The 23,270-nt window shown below is 33.9% G+C and overlaps 1 protein-coding gene across 1 annotated transcript in view; it reads right to left on the bottom strand.

Annotated features, from left to right (window-relative positions):
• The window catches only part of BANK1 (B cell scaffold protein with ankyrin repeats 1), a 400,016-nt gene that overhangs the window by 27,449 nt on the left and 349,297 nt on the right, over positions 1-23,270 (bottom strand). The window contains exon 11 of the mRNA XM_051965591.1: positions 2,935-3,003. Within this exon, the coding sequence (XP_051821551.1) occupies positions 2,935-3,003 (69 nt within the window). The remainder of the gene's footprint in view (positions 1-2,934; positions 3,004-23,270) is intronic.

Here is a 23,270-nt window from a genome sequence, read left to right as displayed (position 1 = left end):
AATTAATAGAGCAGGCATTCCAAGGGTGGGAAGTTGGGTAGATCTCCAGTGAAATATTGGGGTAGGGATGGTTAAGATTGAAGGGAATGGGCATAAGGGAAAATAAAATTGTGGATAGGGGATCTTTGAAAGAGAAGTAGCAAATCAACCAGGTTTATTATTGTGGGAATTTTTTTCAGGTATAGATTGGGCTAGATTACTGCTCATCTCTCACATCAAAATATATTCTGAGACATAATTAATGAAACCAGGGGGTTTCAATTAAGAGGATGGAGTCTGGTTGAGGGAGGCAGGTGATTAAGATAGAGAAAGTTCCCCTCAATCTGGTAGCAGGTAGTCACTTTCATTTAAAAAAAATTAGGGTATAAATCACTATTGATTAGAGAAATGCAAATTAAAACAACTCTGAAGTACCATCTTATACCTCTCATATTGGCTGACAGAAAAAAATAATGATGAGTGGTAGAGGAAATGTGGGAAAACTTGGGACACTAATATATCATAAGTGGAATTTTGAAATGATCCAACCATTCTAAAGACTAATTTGGAACTATGAACAAATAGCTATAAAGCTGTACATACCCTTTGATCCAACAATACCATTATTGGAATCCCAAGGAAATCATAAAGGAGGGGAAAGGACCCACATATGCAAAAATATTTGTAGCAGCTTTTTATGTAGCAAAGAATTGGAAAATGAGTAGATACCAACCATTGGGGAATGGTTGAATAAGTTGGGGTATATGAAGATAGTGGAATATTATTGTTCTATAAAAATTATGATCAAATTGATTTAAGAAAGGCTTGGAAAGATTTAAATGAACTGATATTGAGTGAAATAAGCTCAACCAGGAATACATTGTACATATTAACAGCAATATTGTTCAATGATCAAATACGAAAAACTTGTTTCTTCTCAGTGGTTCAGTAATCCAAAGCAAACCCAATAAACTTTGTATGGAAAATGCAATCTGAATCCAGAAAAAGAATTTTGGAGACTAAATGTAAATCAACACATGCTATGTTCACTTTTTTTTTCTGTTTTTTCTCTCTCATTATTTTCGCCTTTTTTCTGATTTTTCTCTCTCAATAGGTTTCATAAAGAAATGTGTATTGGTGTACATGTACAACCAGAAAAATAAAACAATTAATGAAGGAAAAAGATATATAATATAAGAAAAAATGAAATATAATTTCCCGGGAAAAAAGATTTAGGATAACTTCTGACATTAGAATCTTCCAACTTCTACTCAGCTTCACTATGTTCTAGAAGAAGGAAATGTACTCACTATTGTTCTTTGTACAAAAGGACTGATTCATAGGCATGTTTGGGTAGCTATTCTCCAATACCTGATTTTCTTTGTCTATTTATGAATAACAGCATAGAGGCCAGGGATCATGATTTGAGAATGGAACCATTTCAAAAACTAATTGAGATAAATTTTGATGAATTTTTAAGGCCAACTAGTAAATTCCTTTTCAACTTTTTGATATTTTTTCTTTCTTTTAAAATTTTTTTTGAAAGACAATAAAGGTTAAGTGATTTGCTCAGGATCATACAGCATAAGTGTCATTTTCTGAGGCCATATTTCCATTTAGGTCTTCCTGACTCCAAAGCCACTGCTGTATGCACTTCACCACCTAGTTGCCCCAGAAACTTTTTCTTAAATTTTTTTTCAGTAGAAAATGAGAACTACATTCCTTACTTTTCCCCTCTATGTACCTTAGAAAGAGATGAAGAACATTGTTTCTTTCCCATGGTCTCTTGAAACTGGATTTACATTGAACTTCAGAAAAAAAAATATTGTCCTTCAGCTGGTGGTAAATGAAACTTATACCTCTAACCCTTTTCAGTGTGAATTGTATGTCAAGGATTTCTTGTCAGAAGAAATCAAAAAGAAAATACCTTTCAAATTTGGTACAAGAGCAAAAGTGTCACAAAGAAAATTACTTCTTTTGAATGTAGGTTGGATGAGGTCTGCTCCACCCAACAAAGAATATATTTAGAGCTTCCTTCTAAATCAGAGATTCTTAAAAAAAATTAAAGATGTTTTTTGGTGGTCTGGTAAACCTGATGGACCCTTTCTCAGAATAATGGTTTGAAATGTATACAATGCCTAAGATTAACTAAGAAAACAAATTATACCAAATATAGTCATTAAAGTATGAAATAAAAGACCCTCAGTAAAGAATCTTTAAGTATTTATGAAAAATTAGTCTCACTGCAAATCTCAGAGGACTTGGCTCTCTATTTACCCTATAGAATTGCTTGATCTAGCAGATGGAGAGCCAGATTTAGTGTAACAAAGAGATAAGTTCAAATATTTTCTTTGCCATATGTTGATTTTGTCATCCTGTGTAAGTCACTTAATCTTTCAATTCTCATTAAGACTATATGATCATTGGGTTTTAAGTTGAGATTTGGAAGGTATCTTGAGTCCATCTAATCAAATTACCTAAGTTTAAATATGACATAACAGGTTCAGGGAGCTAAATGACTCATCGGAAGTTCAATACATAGGAAATATCAGAAATGGATCCAGGTTCTGTTACTACAGATGGCCAGGAAAGTATGTTCTGTCATAGTTTGTTTCAGAGGAAGTTTCAGTCTACCTAGGTAGAATGAATTTCCTCATTGGAAGTTTCTTATGTTAATGATATCATAAGTCTAGCATGACAGAAAATAGTTGGTTAAATAAACCACATTCTCCCAAGTCCATTTCTGGCTTTCTTAGGTTAACATATTTTTGTTTCATTGCTCTTCCTGGAAAGGATAACTGGAATACAACTTAACCAATGCAAAATTATATGAAACCAATCAAACAACTGCTTTTGTTCCATAGCTAGGAGGCTTTTGCCAGCATCAGGAAGCCAAGGAAATATTCTCATGGTGCTTTTCCAGAAATAATCAGCAATATTGGCTAGTTTTAATACCTGACTTTTTGACAGGAGCCTGAAGCTTGTCACCTTCAAGCAGGGGTCTGCTGGTCTTCTGCTGAAACACTGAAAAACACATAAAATTCATTACTCACTGAGCCCAAACATCTCAACCTTAATGTAGACATCTCCATGTTGCTGGATTGCTGTACGTCATTTTCTTTAACAACAATTCTTGACTATTTTATTTTCTGAGTAGGATGTCTATTATGTTTTCAATTTTGTCATTTGTGCCACTGATTTGTTATGTCATATAATTCTTTCTTGTCTAGAAAAACGGCTTGCTGATACCAGGCCTCATTGATTTACTAAAATCATGATATTTTATTTTATCAACCCCAGGCCCTTAAAAATGCTAAATCCAGCACTTAGGTAAATATTAAAAATTTGCATAGAAATGATTCATGTTTCCCTTCCAGTGTTCAGCAAGACTGATGACTGTTTTCCCTTAAGTAAAGCAAATGATGCATTTCATAGATGGAAAAACTGAAGTAATCTTTAAACATCTTTAGTGTTTTAACTTTTATTTTTTATTAAGAACTTAATCATCAGTACCTATAAACATGTTAATATTTGAAGAATATTTTTATTGCATAAGAAACTGTGAGCACTTTAAAGGAAGCCTTCTTAGTATATTTGGGGAGGTGATAGATTGGTAGTGATAGAAATGTAAAAAAAAAAGCACAAATAAAAGAAAAAAAAGAAAGATAAAAGTGGATACACACGTAATATTATTTGATGTCTATTACCATCTAAATTGGCATTCTGATTAATCTGGGTGTGAGGGCAAGTACATGAAGCAGGAGACATTTGATTTTATAGAATTTCAGAATACGAGAATTAGAAAATATCCACCAGCCATCTAGTACAACCCATAACTGAAAAAAAAAAGGAATACCCATTATCATTCCTATTCTTCCCTTTCGGGTACAAACAGAAAAAATCAGTTCATATCTTTCAAATGATAGCTTTCAAATATTGAAGCCAGCTCTCATGTCAGCATTTGCTGTTACCCAATTCTTTTACTACATGGGTATAGGGAAATGTCTTTCAGTGTGAAAGTTTGTATTCATAAACTGATAGGATCATATGATGAAAAAAAGTTTATAGAGTAGTCAAGGGGATTTTTTAAAATATAGATAATGGTAATGTTTTCCTCTAAAATGTAAAGTTCTCTGGGAGCAGGTTTCTTGGGGGGCTTCTGGAAGCAGCCTTCGTTTTAGTTCAAAGTAATCACCCCGAATGCAGCCAGGAGTTAAAGTCCAAATCAAAGGATTTTTGTCTCTTCCAAAATCTTATCTCCTTCACTTGGGGCTCAGCTAGTTTTCTGGAAGCCTTCTGGATCTTAGTTTCAGTGTTCTCCACAGGACAGCCTGCCACCACTTCTCTGTCTTCCTTTGTTCTGCCTGACTGCCATCTCTGGCTTGTGAATCTCCTCGACTGAATCCTTGCTTGTGAATCTCCCAGAGTCAATCCTGGTTGAGGCTCCAAGTTTATATATTCTCTCCTAAAGGTGTGAATCTTGTGGAATTGTAGTAAGTACTAAGTACATCTAGAGAACTGTTAAATACCCTGCTAAACAACCATTGTCTCTATCAATTCCAGTGATTTAGCACCTTATAAGAATTCTAATAGATAATCTCTCTATTCAGTGCAGGTCAGAACTGGTTTATTTCCTAAAATCATCGAGAGTTGCCTGGAGCTCTAAGAAGTGACTCAACTTGACCATAGATATAGAATCAGTATATGTCAGAGGTGTGACTTGATTCTTGATTTTCCTGATTCTGAGAAGAGCTTTCCATATTAAACCACCCTCCTCTGGCTATAATAATAAATGCCAAATAATTTTGCTTCGTTTGCATTCTTTTTTCCTTCATATCAGTCTTGTTAAGTAGGTATAGATAATTCTCATCTTCTTTTATAGATGGAGAGCTAACTTTGTCTGCTAAATGTCAAATGAAAACTCAGAAAGTTTTGCAAACATTCTACCTTTGGGGATTTGCATTCTAATGTAGTCACTGGATTCCCTGAAGTTCCTTATCCCAAGTTCCATTCTTGCTAATTAGTTAGATTCCCACAGCTTAGTTACTTCTAACTTTCAGGATTCAAAAAGTACCCTTCATGGGTCAAGAGTAATTTTCTAATTCCAATGGCTTGAACCTCCATTGGTATGCTTCCCTCTGAAGATTATGAGTTGAGAATCATTTAGTTGGTCAATCTTGCAAAGTTATTCTTTTTAGAAAGGGGATACAGTAAACATAGTTGGTATAAAATATCCACCCCAAATGTTTCTGATTAATTTCTTCCAAAGTATAGAATCAAGGGGAAATTGGGCTCAAAGTTATTTTCTCTTATTTGTGTTTATTTTAAGCATGATAAGTCTCTGTCCATATTCTCGACTCTTTATGCAGATACTATCATCAGAGAATCCAAGGACACTTTTTAATATACCAATGGGAATCTAACAGAGTCTAGAAGGGCCTTCTTCAATCAAAGGTGCTAGAAAGGAGATCTGGTCAAGACTAAAGCTGAGGCCTTTTTCCATTAATCCCTGAAAAGTTTTTTTTTTCCTTAAGAATAGGCTACAAAGCTATACTTATTTCAATTTCTAGAAAAAAAAAAAACAACTATCAAACCCTACACAAAATCCCAAGGAAATGTCAAAATACCACAGCCAATTGGAACAGCTCTCTTGTTTTGTCACTTCACTTGGCTTACAAGTTGATTGTAAAATAAAGCAGTTGAATTAGATGGCTGCTGAAGTCCCTTGCATCTCTACATTTATAATCCTATATGCTTACCATAAGTACCAGGAAAACAGTGTAATACAGGTGATTAGAGGGATAGCCTTTAGAATCAGAAAGACCTGAGTTCAAATTCTGCCTCTGACAAATATTAACTCTGATCCTAAGCTAGTCATCCAGCCCCAGATAAATATCTTAAGATAGGTTGTTAATCTTTGTCATTGCAGTGACTCCTTAGGTTAGGAATTTTCCATATCAGTGAAATCAAAGATTTGGACAAAATAAAGAGCATATAAGTCACATTCCAAATAACAACAAATAACCTTCCAAATAATAACAACAAAAAACCAAATCAAATACTGGTAAAAAAAAATATCAAGGGAAACAGTGCCTGTGTTAAATATAGTTTTGAAAAGGAGGAGCAATTAAAGTATATTTTTTTAAATATGAAATTTCTTTTTTTTATTATACCTTTTTATTTACAAGATATATGCATAGATAATTTTTCAGCTTTGACATTTGCAAATCCTTTTGTTCCAACTTGTTCCCTCCTTCCCCCGATCCCTTCCCCTAGATGGTAAGTTGACCAATACATGTTAAATATGTTAAGGTATAAGTTAAATACAATATATGTATACATGTCCAAACAGTAATTTTGCTGTATAAAAAGAGTCAGACTTTGAAATAGTGTACAATTAGCCTGTGAAGGAAATAAAAAAATGCAGGCAGACAAAAATAGAGGGATTGGGAATTCTATGTAGTGGTTCATAGTCATCTTCCAGAGTTCTTTCCCTGGGTATAGCTAGTTCAGTTCATTATTGCTCTATTGGAACTGATTTGGTTCATCTTCATTGTTGAAGAGGGCCACGTCCATCAGGATTGATCATCATATAGTATTGTTGTTGAAGTATATAATGATCTTCTGCTCCTGCTCATTTCACTCAACATCAGTTCATGTAAGTCTCTCCAGGCCTTTCTGAAATCATTTTGCTGGTCATTTCTTACAGAGCAATAATATTCCATAATATTCATATACCACAATTTATTCAGTCATTCTCCAGTTGATGGGCATCCACTCAGTTTCCAGTTTCAGGCCACTACAAAGAGGGCTTCCACAAACATAAAATATGAAATTTTCAAAGAAAATCTATGTATATCTTGGAAAATTTACTAGTGGAAAGTAGATTGATATCTCAATTGACATGTGGGAAACATAATTTTCTCAAAAAAATGTGTGGCGTTTGCAATTTAGTATTTTTCTAAAATATTAAAATCATACAGTCTATGGTTCTGCTGATCAATGAATTATTAGGATAATTGGAGGTTTAAAAATTATTTCTTTTGGCCTCTTCACAATATTAAAAAACAACTAAATACTTTCATTATTTTAATCACATATTGAATCTTCCTTCTTTGCCAATATTGTTAAGATAATGGCTGGGAGAATTGGTATTAAAAATCAGCTGACATCATCAATTCAGGAAATAACATGAATCCAAAGTAGAAACTTAGTCAATAAAGCCTCTAATTGAAAAGAGTAGTAATTGATAAGTTTGGAAGATTCTGCTGAGTTTTGTAACCATTAATTAATCAGAAATTGATTTGGTCTTCTGTCTGTTCAGAGTCAATTTGTTAAAACCACTTTGCACCTTGAAATTTGCTGAAATACCTTCAATTGACATCAAATACTCAGCATGAATGAAATACAGTAAATACCATGAACTCCTCCAGTTTATAGAATGGATGGATATATATTCTGTGGAGGTGAAATCTGTTAGGCAGTGTTGTGCTTGGGGCAACCCTACCAAGAAAAGGGTATGGGGGTATTGTTAATAAATTCGTCTTGCTGCTTGAAGTGCTGATATGTGTGCACACACATACTGTGACACAACAACCAGTTGTCAATAATGATTTTCGGCTTCACAAGGCATTATTGATGTGGCTTATTTTGAAATGAGGAATTAATACTTCCAGACTAGCATTTTATCTGCACTACTTTGAATTCTGGACTCTCATCTCCTACATGATCTTGATAGATTAGGCTACTGGGTTGAATCTAGTATAATGAAATGCATAGTTTTTTTTTTAATTAAAGCTTTTTATTTTCAAAACATATGCATGGATAATTTTTCAGCATTAACCCTTGTAAAACCTTGTGTTCCATTTCCCCCCCTCTTTTTTACCCCCTTTCTCAGATGGCAAGTAATCCAATATATATTAAACATGATAAAACATATGTTAAATTTAATATATGCATACATATTTATATGATTATCTTGCTGCACAAGAAAAATCAAATCAAAAAGGAAAATATGAAAAAGAAAATAAAATGCAAGCAAATGATGATAAAAAGAATGAAAATACTATGTTGTGAACCACACTCAGTTCCCACAGTCTTTTCTCTGGTGTAGATGGTTGTCTTCCTCACAAGATCATTGGAACTGGCCTGAATCATCTCGTTAATTTTTTTTTTTATTAATTGTAACTTTTTGTTACAGAACATATGCCTGGGTAATTTTTTTTTACAACATTATCCCTTGCACTCACTTCTGTTCTGACTTTTCCCTTCCCTCCCTCCACCTCCTCCCCTAGATGGCAAGCAGTCTTATACACATTAAATCTGTCACAGTATTTCCTAGATACAATATATGTTTGCAGAACCGAACAGTTCTCTTGTTGCACAGGAAGAATCGGATTCAGAAGGTAAAAATAACCCCGGGAAGAAAAACAAAAATGCAAACAGTTTACATTCATTTCCCAGTGTTCTTTCTTTGGGTGTAGCTGCTTCTGTCCATCATTGATCAACTGGAACTGAGTTAGATCTTCTCAAAGACATCCACTCGCATCAGAATACAGTATCATTGTTGAAGTATATAATGATGTCCAGGTTCTGCTCATTACACTTAGCATCAGTTCATATAAGTCGCTCCAAGTCTCTCTGTATTCATTCTGCTGGTCATTTCTTACAGAACAATAATATTCCATAACATTCATATACCACACTTTACCCAGCCATTCTCCAATTGATGGGCATCCATTCATTTTCCAGTTTCTAACCACTGCAAACAGGGCTACCACAAACATTCTTGCACATACAGGTCTCTTTCCCTTCTTTAAAATCTCTTTGGGATATAAGCCCAGTAGTAACACTGTTGGATCAAAAGGTATGCACAGTTTGATAACTTTGGGGGCATAATTCCAGATTGCTTTCCAGAATGGTTGCTGAATCATCTCATCGTTGAAAAGAGCTATGTCCCTCAGAATTGATCATTGTATAATCTTGATGTTGCCATGTACAATGATCTCCTAGTTCTGCTCATTTCATTTCATCAGTTCATGTAAGTCTCTCCAGGACTCTTTGAAATCATCCTGCTGATCATTTCTTATAGAACAATAATATTCTATAACATTAATATACCATAAATTATTTAGACATTCTCTAACTGATGAATATCTACTCAGTTTTCAGTTTCTTGCCACTATAAAAAAGGCTGCCCAAATATTTTTGCCCATGTGGGTCCCTTTCCCTTCTTTAAGACTTCTTTGGGATATAAGCCCAGTCGAAACACTGGTGGTAGTATGCCCTTTGGGCATAATATCTAATTGCTCTCCAAGATGGTTGAATTAGTTTACAACTTTACTAACAATGTATTAGTGTCCCAGTTTTCCCACATTCCCTCTAACATTCATCATTATCTTTTCCTGTCATTTTAACCAATTTAAGAGGTGTGAGATTATACCTCAGAGTTGTCTTAATTTGCATTTATCTTATCAATAGTGGAAATGCATAGTTTTTGAAAGCTTTGTTTTTGTTTTTTTGTTTTTACATCATTTCTTCTAAACTTTATGATAATCTTTCTTGTTACTTTATAGTCAAAATGTAGGCAGATCAAAAGCAATATTGGCCTTATACATAAAGGAATGCTTACCTGGAAGGTATGAGTTTAATACAAATGATAATTACTAAAGCATATTCAAATCTCTTAAAATGCCTGCAGAATGTATGGATGTCTCAGATTTTAGAGGAGCCCGAACTTTTGGAAGATGAAGAAAGTTTTTCCTTTTTCTCCTTAAAAAAAAGATGTTTCATTTTTATTTTGTTTTCCTTTCCCCTCTTTCTTTTCTTTTCCTTCTTCTGAGCTTTGTTTCTTTTGTTTTGAAGTGTTTTCTTCAATAGAACTAAATGAATAAGACTTCTTCCTTTACTTTTACAATTTAATATCTTCTTTATTTTTTCCTTTCTTTTTCCTCATTTGTATTTTTTTCCAGCAAAATGCAAATTATTGAATTCCCATTTTCTTTCTTACTACCTTCAATGCTTGTGCTGTTAACATCTGAAACTGCATTTCTTTTGTGTTATATTGAAGAAAATTATAGCATTCAAAAGTCATGTGACCAGCTATTACAATACGAATCAATTCATAGGAGATTTCTCTTATTCTTTGTATTAACCACATTTATTATTACTTATAACACATTAGTATTCAATTATACTTATGAATCATCATTTGTTTAGGGATTCCTTAATTAAATGGAATCCAAGATATCTGACTTCAAAATCACTGGTCTTCCTAACAGTTGGCTATGCTTTTCATACTGCCATTTTATTTTGATAGCTACAATTTTTGCATCCAATTCTGATATTGTCCTTGTTTCCACTGGAGGAGTTGAATCACCTCAATCTTGACACTCTTGCTATAAATGAAATCAGGAAGAAATTGCAACTTAATGGATAGATGGCTCATGAATATTCTTTAGCAATCTCTAAAGAATTAAAAATGATTATCACATGGATGACAATGTCCTATTGTCTGAGCAAGCAGATATAAGAAGAACTGCAACAGTGACGAACTCTGGCAGAGCAAAGGCCTGGAGAAGGGACTTTCAGTGAATTTTCTTGTTGATTAGCTGAAATAATAACTATAATAACACCCTATTAATGTGTCTGTTTTCCTATATACTCTCCCTCATTGACCATTTTTGTCTATCACTTGAAAGAGGGATATAAAATCAAAAGTTGCATTTGCTTTTTAAAAAATAGTTATTGTTTTAGTAAATTGAGCATTATTTCATATGGTTACTCATAGTTGGCATTTAAAAAAAATTCTTCCTACACTCTGAGCACTTAATATTTTTGTCAGCACTGTTTTTCTTGGATATCAGACTTTTGCCCAAGAGATGAAATTTGAGATGGAGAAATATAAAGTCTTGGGTTTAAAAGAATAAATGTGTACTTAGGTACAAAAAAAGAAGTGTGGTTTAGAAGAGGAAAAAAATAATCTAGAGGTTTTAGTAAATTGTAAGCTAAAACAAACAAATGTAATTTTGGACTAAATGAAGAGTGATATAAAATAAGGAATAGGTGGCAACATTCTCACTGTTTTTTGTTTGCAACATATGTGGAGTTATGTGTTTAATTTTGTGAATCACATTTTATGAAAGGGATTGACCATGTGTGTCTAGAATAAGATACCTGGATGATTAGGACTTTTGACTTTATGACACATGAGTATTGGATAAAAAAATGAAATGAAATCTCTAAAACTTTGTGATTCTATGGTTGTATGCATGATGATTGGTCTTCTACAGTTAGTGATGAAATAAAATAAAGGATTTTGAATCAGAAAGTCTTGTTTTCAAATCTGGCCTCAGACACTTACTAGTTGAATGACTCTAAGCAACATACTTATCCCTGTTTGCCTCAGTTTTTCATCTCTCAAATGAGCTGGAGAAGGAAATAGCAAACTGGTATTTTTGCCAAGAAAACCCCAAATGGAGTTGTGAAGTCAGACACAGCTGAAAATAACTGTTCAAATAATCTATCTGGAATACAGGGAATATTATTGTATGGGAAACAACAATGGAAAGAGATATATTTTAACCTATCTCCATAAAGAACAAACCATAGAAGTTTAGGTTATTCATTAAATATCATGGAACCTTAGAGTTAGAAGTTTTGAATTCTTTCAGACTATCCATTGCAACATTCAATTCAGAAAGAAGTACATTTTATAACAATCCCTTGCAGGTCTTGATTTATTAAGTCATTTCTGGAATCTTTTTAGTGATGGGAAGTTCACAACACTTCATAGTAAATTTTAGCACAGTTTAATTGTTAGAAAGTTTTTCTTTTTATTGAGTTGAAACATTCCTCCTCATAATTTCCATCCATTGGTCCTAGTTTTAGCCACTTGAAATACACAGAATAAACCTACTTCCTATCCTCTTTAATAGTTTATCCAATAATTGCTGACATTGATTATATTTTCCTCAAGTCTTTTCTTCAGGGTAATAATTTATAGATGCTTCAAATACTTTCTTACTGGAATTGCATGTCAGATCTTTCACCACCTTGTTCTCCTTTTCTCTGAATATGTTTCACTTTATTCATTTATCAGCTAAAATGAGATGCTCACAGCTGAACACAATACTGCAGATATGTTCTAACGAGTTCAGAGTACAAGGGGAATATTATCCTTCTTTCTTTGAATGGTATATTTCTATAGCAGTAGTTTAGGATTACATTAGCTATTTTTGTTAACCACATAACATTTGACTCATACTGAATCAAATGACAAAAAAGAAATAATAACAAAAACAACAACACTTCTATATATTTTTCTTTATCACCAACATTCTCATCCTCCTCAATATCATGATAATGCACATTTATATAATGCTTTAAGATTTGCAAACACATTTTCTTTACAACATTTTTGTTGAAAATTCTTCCCCCTAAATAAGAAATTCTTATAAGGAAACAGGCTATAAGATGTTAATGTTTTCCCATGATAATATAGCTTGTTATGGACTTATGATTCCCCATTTCAAGTCTAACTAACTAAATCTGTCCTTTCCTATACTTGTAGAGTTGATTTTCTTAGAAACTAAATGTAGGATGTTATTATTATGAAGTTTAATGATTATTTTCACTGACAGGAAAGCTAATAGTCTAATAAGAGAAGAAACGTTTAGTTAATTGACTTTGGGTACAATAAAGAGAAAAATCATTTAGAAAGTGGCTAATTATTTTTCCTCCCTATAGATATTAGCAGACATTTTATACTATTAACACTGGAATAGAAACCTTTCTTCAAAAATCTCTTTCTTTCTGTATGTGTGTGTATATATGCACAAGCATACACATATATCTCTACTTAATGAGGGAAAACTTTCCCTTTTTTCCTTTTAAAATAGTAATTTATTTTTTCCAATTATATGTATAGACAACTTTTAACATTCATTTTTCTTAAAATTTGAATTCCACATTTTCTCCCTCTTTCCCTCACCTCCTTGCTTCCCAAGACAGAAGCAATTTGATAGAGGTTAACATATTTACATATTAGTTTTGTGAAGAAAGAAATAGATCCAAAGGATGGGAAAAATAAATTGAAAATAGAATACTTCAGTCTGGATTAAACTTCTTACTTCTTTCTTTGACTGTGGATACCATGCTCCACCATGAGTCTTTTGGAATTGTTTTGGATTATTGTGTCATTCATAATTGATCATTACACAATGTTGTTGTTACTGTGTACAATATTCTCCTGGTTCTGCTCACTTTACTTTGCATCAGTTCATGTAAGATTTTCTAGATTATTTTGAAGTCTTCCTGCTTATTATTTTTAAAGCGTAATAATATTCCATTATCTTCATATATCACAACCTGTTCAGCTTTAAATGTTGGGCATAAGGGAAACAGTAACAGTTGTGAGGTTTGGATCCTAGCTCTGCATCAGAAAAGATCTTTTTCTTTCCTGTGTGGCTCCCTGAACTATTCTTCTTGCCATGAAAGGGCACAAGAAAAATGCAAGGACAGAGTCAACCATAGTTGTTTATAAATAATTCCTTGCCGTACTGCTACCCAATTTTCCCATTTGTTCCACTGATTTATTTTATGTTTTTATTCACCAGCGAATAGTTCTGCTGATTTTCCCTGAATAGAATGAGATCTGGCAGTCTACATCCTTCCTCCTTTTTATTCTCTTAACATTCTTTTTTTTTTTTTTGTTTGTTTTCTCATATAAATTCTGCTCCTACTCCATCTTATTCTCTGAAGTACCTCATTGGTGCTTTTATTGGTATTTCATTAAAAACAGGAATGAATTAGGATAGGATTAATGGGTATGGTTTAGTAGAATAAATACTGAATTTGAAATCAGAGGCAAACTTCAATCTTGTCTCTACTTGGTGGTACAGTAGACACAGTGCTGGTTGCAAAGACGTGAATTCCTACAGACATTAATAATTGTGTGACCCTGAAGAATTCTCTTGACCTTTGTCTTTTCACTTTCTCAATCTGCAAAATGAAGATATAAAAATAGCACTCATTTTCTGGGGTTGTCTTGGAGATCAAGTGAGATAATATTTGTAAAGCTTAAAGCAAATGCTAGTTGCTGCTGTTGTTCCATGTGTCTTTGTGAATCTGTTTTGGGGTTTTCTTGGTGAAGTGACTGGAATAGTTTGACAATTCCTTTTCCAGCTCATTTTACAGATAAGGAAACTGAGGCAAATGAGGTGAAGTGATTTGTCCAGGGTCACATAACTATTAAGCATCTAAGGAGAACTTTGAACTCAGAATCTCTTCTGATAACAAGCCTGGTGCTCTATCTACCACACCACCTTGCTGTTATTGCTCTCAATGCAGGAAGCCTAGTACTATCTTTGTTTCTGAGACACCCCAGACTTGGAGTTAGGAAGAACTGAGTTCTATACTGACATTAAACAGGAGCTACATACATGACTCTGGGCAAATCTGACAGACTCTGTTTCCTCTTCTGTAAAATGAAGATCATAAAAGCACCTAATTGTCTAGAATTGTTGTGAAAATCAAATGAGATAATTATTTGTAAAGTAATTAACACAGTATTTAACATGTAGTAGGCACTTTATTAAATGTGGAAATATATAAAAATTATGTAAAAGGACAAAAATACTACTTTACTACTCTATTATGTTCTACTATACTACTTGAACAAGTCACTTGACTTTCCTTACCTCAGTCTCCTGCTCAGGAAAATGAATGGATTAGAAAAGATGATCTCAGCCATTCTTTCAGGATCTTGATCTATGTTCCTATGAGTCTATACTGCCATGCTTATCTTTGCCTTGTTGGTCATGCCTATTGTTTTCTCTCAAATTACTGTTTTCTTTCTTTTAAACATTTTGAGATACAGGTCTTGTTTCAGATTAAAGTCAAAGAAACTATAATATAGTGAAAAGAACATTTAACAAACTTTCTATTTGCTAACTATGTAGCATTGGACAAGTCATTAAATCTCTCCAGGCCTCAGTTTGTTCATCTATAAAACTGGTAAATTGAATTTGGTGATTTCTAAAATGCCATCCAACTCCAAAGATAAACAATGTGGAGTAATAATAATAAATAATAATAATAATGACTAATATTATTAACACACACACACAAACACACACCACCTATCTTGGGTTGGGGGGAAGGGAAAAAAAGAGGGGGAAATAAATTTATATAATAATTGTTGTATATTGGGAGGCAATAGCAAATTGAACATGGTAGATTGGCAGTTTCCTATGTAACCATCTTTTTTTTATTATACTGTTAGGGAGATGCTTGTTTTGTTCCCTGAATTGAGAATAAAATAAAATTTTAAAAAATAGTGGTCAGTTAGGTTGTTTAGAAGCATTTCTGAGGCTCAAAGTTGCTTCTAATTGGCTAATTGTTGTATAATTCCCTTGTTCTGTTCCTCTATGAAAAAGAGAATTTCTAACAAATAGTATAGTCCTGGATTAATATGATAGATAGAGCACCAGCCCTTGAGTCAAGAGCACCTGAGTTCAAATTTGACCTTAGACATTTACTAGCTGTGTGACCCAGCACGTCAGTTAAACCTGTTTGGTTCCCCAAACTAAAGAACAACAAGAACAACAATAGAAAAAATAATAGTGTGAGAGGACAGTCTTTATAAGAATGACAAAATAAGTTTAGTAGGAATTAGTAAGTATTAAGATTTTGAAATTTGGATTGCATGGTCTATAAGCATCTGGTAAAAAAACAACAAACAAATCACCTCCCCAAAATAAGCCAAAACCAAATAGAGTTTGAAGAATAATCAGAAAAATCAACTTAAAATTATCCTAACTTACTTCTTATTTTTCTGCCTAAGCTATTCCCAGACCAATCTTGGGCACTGATGGTGTTCCTAAATGATTAAATTTTCTTTTTTTTTTAAATTTAAATTTTATTTTATTTAATAATAACTTTGTATTGACAGAATCCATGCCAGGATAATTTTTTTACAACATTATCCCTTGCACTCGCTTATGTTTCGTTTTTTTCCCCTCCCTCCCTCTACCCCCCCCCAAGATGGCAAGCAGTCCTATATATGTTAAATATGTTGCAGTATATCCTAGATACAATACATATTTGCAGAACCGAACAGTTCTCCCGCTGCACAGGGAGAATTGGACTCAGAAGGTAAAAATAACTCGGGAAGAAAATAAAAAATGCAAATAGTTCACATTCATTTCCCAGTGTTCCTTCTTTGGGTGTAGCTGTTTCTGACCATCATCTAAATGATTAAATTTTCAAAGAGAATATCATATTTCAAAGAAGGACTATATTTGATTTCCTCAGGCTTGGACTAATGAGAGACTAAATAATAAAATAAGGTACCATCATTGACATATTTGAAAATGTTTTACTATGATTTTAAAAACACTTTGAAAGAAAATGATGTTTGATCAACTTTCTGTGCATCAAAATAAAGAGAAAAAGTTATCAAAGCAATTCTAACATTGTCAACTTCGATACCTTCCTCATTTTTTTGGCTTAAAAAGACTAAAGTCTCCCTTTCACTGCATCCAGGGTCACCTCCAGTCATCTGGACATAAGTGGTTCTGAAGGAGAAAGTAAGGCTGGTGATTTTCCATAGCCCTCCCTTACTTAATCCAATTCACTTGCAAGTCATGATATCACCTTATTGATATCATGATTTTCTTTGAGAACAAGGGAATAATGGAATTGTATTTTTTTCTCTTCTTTTCTACAAGTGTTGATCAAGAATAAAACTGAATACTTTATGAGTTGTCATTATCTTATAATAGTAATAATAATAACAATAACAATCCAAATGGAACTCTCTCTCTCCTTACAAAACCCTCATCATTTTTGAAGATTCTTTAAATCATCCAACAGTTAACATTCCCCCAAGACACCATCTCTATCCATTTTTTTATTTTTTAATGTTAGTGAAACAACTTTGGTAGAATTTGCTTTGGAATGAAAATGATGCTGAATGGGAGAAAATTTACATAGTGTTGCATATTCAAGACATTAAGTCAAATTAAGCAGAAGAACAGAGGCGGAGAAGGTGAAAATGTGACTAATTCACTAGAAACTGTTTTCCTTTTTGAAATGTTGACAGCAACATTTTACTTGTCAAACTTATCTTTAGCCTCTTCAAATAAGGGAATTGTTTCTGAGCCGCCCTTCTTAGAAAGAGTTGATAAAACTTGTTTTAATTATCATTAAAAAAAATTAAGGTGATACAAGGTCTGTACAGTAAGCTAGTGCAACAGTAAAGATGTGAATTAAAATCAAATGTAGCTGAAAACCAAAAATTAACTCCTTGGTGCCTATGCCCATAAGATTTACATAGACATCTGAAGTGAACCAGTACAATTATTAAACAGAACTATGACACTGAATTGAACACATTACAAAGGAGCCAATTTTCCCTCATTTTCATCAACTTAAAAGCATCAATTTCATCTCATGGGTAAGACGTCCTCTTATTAGTTTCCCAAAGCCATTTTTACAAGTCAAGAAGGTAATAATATGCACATTGGGAGGAAGAAGTCTTACTATTAGTTACAAAACTACTAATCAGTTTCTAAGTTCCTCATCACCTCATACCTAATGACCTCCTAATTAATCTTCTGGCCTCAAGCTTCTCCCTAAAAATCCCCTGTTTACTTATCTGTTAAAGAGATCTTGCTAAAACATAGGTTCCATCATGCCTTTCCCCATACCAACAAACTTTATTGGTTCTCTATTACTTCTTGGATAAAATATAAATTCCTCTGTTATGTATTCAAAACCCTTTACAACATAGTTCATGGTACATAGAGCACTTGACAATTTGTAATCAGTAAAATCAGGAATGAAATTCCTAACTTACTCCCCCTTCCTCAGTTTCTTTATCTGAATTACAATCTAGATGGAAGCCTTCCAGTTGTAAATCTATCATCATATAATCTTAGAATAACTTCAGATTTATGACTTGTTATTCTTCTTCACACATATGAGAGATCAAACTGTTCTCACTAGTGTACATAAATGGTACTACATTTCTAATGTAATAACTGTTCCTCATTCCTTAGACTCCCTATTTTTCTTAAAAGCCCAGATCACATGCCTCTATTCTCTATGGAGCATTTCTTGATCTCCTCAGCTATTACTGCCTATCTTTCTGAAATCATCTTGCATATTGTTACTATTCAGTCACTGAGTCATGTATAATACCTCATGACTCCATCATACCAGGGTTCCTATCCTCTACTATTTTGTAAAATTAATCCAAATTCATGTTCATTGTTTCCATGACATAATCTATCCATTTCATCCTTTGCTATCCCCTTTTCCTTTTTCCTTTAAATCTTTCCCAACATCAGGATCTTTTTAATGCATACTACATTCTTACATAATGACTAAAAAATTTAAGCTTCAGCTATAGTTTTTGACTTTTCAGTGAATAGTTTTTTGAACACACATACACATACACACACACACACACACACACACACACACACAAAATTCCCAATAAATAGGTGCTTGATTAATAGTACATGACTGACTGATTGGTTAAGCCATTTATTTGTCATGCTAACAATTGACCAAGGGTTTATGGGATATACTGTCTCCAAAAACCAGAAAGCAAGTGGTCCCAGAGACAACAATGGAGAGTCCTTCATATCACTTCCTATTGTGGTGCTGAAACTCTGAGTCTGTCAGGATTGAACTTCAGGAGAAGCTCTTTCTAAGTTTGATACTGAGCTATAATGCCATTTCTATAGGTCATTTCTTTTCCTTTTTAGGGAAAAGAAATTGTTATCTGAAGGGAATAGAAAATTTTTGTATTTGATGATTTATTTTTATCCTCCTTTGACACAAAGGAAAATAAGTTTCATTTTGATGATGCTTCTCAAATTGGGAACCTCAGGGAATTTCTGAGGAGGCTGTAGGGATTGGGGCTCTGGCACATTTAAATAGCTATTCTGTGGAGCCCCTGCCATGAGGCTTATTAGCAAAACCGCCTTCTTCCTCCTACACCATCGCCCTGTAGACTCTTTTCCCTCTTGTTAATAGGCAGTCAATAATATTTATTGAGCACCCTAGCTCCTTCTGTGAACACTCTATGAGGTGCTTATCACCTCCCACGGTTCCTTGTTCCTAGCTCACCCCTTCCTCATAGCCTAACTTCTTTCTCTGTTTTAAAAAAAGAACACGTTAAGAAAGATCTTACTTTAGTAATACTCCATCTTTAGAAAAAAATTGAAATGAATTCAAAAGTCCAAAAGGTTTTTAAAAATAATTAAGAAAGACAAGATCTGGTGTTTTTGATGATCATTCACACCCCATACTTTAGAAAGTACTCTTCTCTCAAGTTCTTTGTCTCCCTTAACTATTACCAAACTTCCTCTGCCAAGCCTCACTTTTGGGTTTAATACTATTCTTGCTTTGTTACTACTATTCTCAACTGTTTTTTCTTGTTCACATGATGGTGAATGAAGCTAGAAAAAATCACAAAAACCTGCTGAATGGATACACTACAAAATTATGTTATACAATTCCAACTGGGACTTCACTGTAATAAGGCAATGCATTTGTATCTCCCTAAGTGATTCATCACAGTAGATTTTCCACACCTTTTCATCCGTCCTCAAATCTCTACTGGCTGCCCTCCCCAATCCTTTCTATTGACAACCTTGTACACAGAAAAAACTGAGGTCATTTACTAAGACCTTCCTTTTCTCCTCTCCTCATCTTGCATCATTCAGGTTTTTTGAATTCTGTTTCCTATTAAGAGATGTTTCTTTATCTATCATTACCATCTCTCAACCTTTCCCTATCTAGAGGCTGCTTTCCTATTGTTAACAAGTATTCCCAGATCTTCTCTTCTCAGAAAACCCTCATTGGATCCACCCATCCATTCCTGCTAGCTGTGGTTCCATACGCCTCCTACCTTTTGCAGCTAAAAGTATCTACAATCAAAATCTCCATTTCCTTTCTTTTCAGTCTCTTCTTAACTAACTCTTTACAATCTGACCTCCTACCTCATTATTCAACTAAAACTGTTCTTTCCAATGTTATGAATGATATCTTAATTTCTATATCTAAGGGCCTTATCTCTGTCTTCTTCTTTCTTGTCCTCTGAAAACTTTGATTCTATGGACCATCCTCTTCTCATTTATATTCCTTTTCTCTAGGTCTTCGTGACTTGAAAATACTTTGTTTTCTTCCCACAACTTTTATCACTATTCATTCAGTCTCCTTTCCTGGACTTTTAGTCATGTTATGATATAGTAAAATTCCCCAAAGCTCTGTCCTCTTCTCCTCTATCTCTCTATAGTCTTTCATTTGGTGATCTCATCAGCTTCCATGAATTCATTTATCATCTCTATCCACTTATCCAGTCTTAACACTTCTTTTAATGTACAATCTGGCACCTCCAAATGATTATTAGACTTCAAAATGAGTATCTTATGGATTTTGTAAACTCATCATGTTCAAAACAGAATGCATTTTCTTTCTTTTTAATTTTTTTTATTACAAATCTCCCACTCCTCCTGACTTCCCTATTGCTGTCAAAGATAAACCATCTTTCCAATTACCAAGCTAGAAACTTGGGTGTCATACTCAAACCTTTACTCTTTTTTTCACTTCTTATGTACAATCTATTGTCAAATCCTGTTGATTTTATTTTCATAACATTTCTTGCTCGTACTCTGTAATTCTCTTCTGACACTGCTACTGCCTAGTAGCAAACCCTCATTATCTCATCTCTATAGCAATTGCTTTATAGTTATTCTTTTTGCCAGAGGTCTATTCCCACTGTAGTCTATCCTCCACTCAGTTGTCAAATTGATTTCTCGAAATTTCAGGTTTGATCATGTCACACATCCTATCAATAAACTCTGTTAGTTTGCTATTAGCTCCAGAATCAAACAGAATATCCTCTATTTGGCATTCAAATCCTTCACTCAAAGTCTTCCTCTTACTTTTCCATTTTTTTGCTGTTACCCCTGCATTGGACCCAGAATAGCTCTGGAGAGGAAAGTGAGCCAGGTGACCTTGCCCAGCACTTCCTCACTTAAATCCAATCTACTTGCATGTCATGGCATTACCTCCCTGATGTCATAGTCCTCTTCAAGAATGTAGAACAAAACAACAACCTCCTGCCTTGTATTTTATCTGCTGACTAGGCAGTTTCACAGGTATTCCTTAATATCTAGAATTTTTTCCCTTCTTATCTCCTCCACTAGTATTTTTTCAGTCTTAGCTCAAATTCCATCTTCTACAAGAAACTTAATTCTAATACCTTCCCTTTGTTTATTATTTCCAATTGATCCTTTCTATAGTTTATTTGAGTATTGTCTCTTCCATTAGATTGTAAGCTCTTAGAAGGAGGGACTTTATTTTATCTCTTTTTCTATTCCTAGCATTTAGCTCTGTGCCTGGCACATGGTAAGTGCTTAATGGATGTTTACTGAATGAAGAAATAGTTGTTTGTATGTCTCCTACATTAGACTGAGAGCCCTTTAAAAACAAGAGATAGTCTCTTGTCTTTGTTTCCCATGATTTAATAAAGTACCTGGCACATAGAAGGAACTTAATAAATGCTTACTGATTGATTAATTGACCTTTAGGGCAATAATAGATGGCAAAAAAGTGACAGCCTGTTCATATTTTGTCATGAACGAGGATGAATATAGTGAATAGAACTCCAAGATCTATTTATGATGACACCTACAGGACCAAGAATTTTAATTTTAATTATGTCCTTTTCTTTCCTCTGATACTGGTGCAGTATCACCACCCTGGTACAGATCCTTATCACTCTTTTGGTAATTATCAGCTGGTGGGTCTTTCTAACAAGTCTTTTCCCCAATCCAATCCATCAGCCATTAAGACACCAAAGTGATGCTTCTAAAGCACGTCCATTCAAGGAACCTTCCTACTTAACAAACTCCAATCACTCCCTACCACCTCCAGGAGCAAAAGCAAAATCCTCAGTTTGGTATTCAAAGCCCTCCATAATATAATACTCTCCTACCTTTCTAGTCTTCTTATACCTTAAGTACTCTTTGATCCAGTAACACTGGTCTCCTTTCAGTTCCATTTAAAAAAATCTATCTTTTGGGGCTCCAGAAATTTTCTCTGGCTATCCTCCAAGCCTGCAACATTCTCCTTGTTCCTTTTTACCTTTTGGCTTCCCTGACTTCCTTTAAGTTCCAAATAAATGCTCATTTTTTCTACCTGAAATCTTTCCTAATCCTTCTGAATTATTGTCCTTTCCCTTTCTTAATTTTGTCTTATTTATCTTCTATGTAGCTTGTTTGTACATTTATGTCTGCTTATTATTTTCCCATTGGATTGTAAGTTCTTCGAAAGCAGGAACTTCCTTTTGACCCATTTTTTAGCCTAATGTCTATCATATGATACTTAGTAAATATTTCTTAACTGACCAATTCTGTATTTTTTTTTTGGATACAGACCATCTCCTTATGTTTACTTCAAACAAACAAATAATTCTGCTTAAACACATCATATTGCAGAAGGAAGTGTTAGAAAATCATAGAATTTCAGAATCGGAAGGAATCTTGGTGACCATCTAGTCTAACTAGGCCAGTGGTCAGCTGTCTGTGAGCTAAATCTGACCAGATGCTTGTTTTTGTACAGACAAAGCTGAGAATAATTTTTACACTGGACCAGAAATGACCCTGGATCATATTCTGTGAACTTTTAGTCTATTTAAATCCATACCTGATAAAGAGCTGTGCACTGTAAGATATCCTACAAGCGGTCATCCAGATTTTGCTTAAAGACATTCAATGTTGGGGAACCTTCTATAATTTAAAGAAGCCCATTCCATTTATAAACCACTCTGTTTATTAGAATGTTGTTTCTCTTTTTTCCTGTCATCAAGCTGAAACTGGCTTTTTTGCTACTTTTGCCCAATGCTCCTGGCTCTGCCTTCTAGGATCAAACACAAAAAGTCTAAAAATCTCTACCTACTGTTTCTGCTTCTCACTCTTTCTGTCTCATAACAAACGCCCTTCAAGTAGTTGAAAACAAAATGTATGTGTCCTCTCAAAACCTAATCTAATCAACATTTCTTAGGTTCCTTCAACTGAATGTCATATGAGCTAGCTTTAATGTCTTTTACAATTTTGGTTATTTTTCTTTGAACATTTTCCAGTTTATTAATGTCTTTCCTAAACTGGATCATCCAGAAAAGAATGCAGAAAGAACACCATCTACTGAGGGACCAGGACAATATATTGGAATTATGATCTTTTTATTTATGGAAGCTATAACTTTCTCCCTCT

Source organism: Antechinus flavipes, chromosome 6 (genome assembly GCF_016432865.1).
Source record: "Antechinus flavipes isolate AdamAnt ecotype Samford, QLD, Australia chromosome 6, AdamAnt_v2, whole genome shotgun sequence".
NCBI classification, from domain to species: domain Eukaryota; kingdom Metazoa; phylum Chordata; class Mammalia; order Dasyuromorphia; family Dasyuridae; genus Antechinus; species Antechinus flavipes.
The sequence above is the reverse complement of the archived record's forward strand: the minus strand, read 5'-3'. Positions and strand labels throughout refer to the sequence as shown.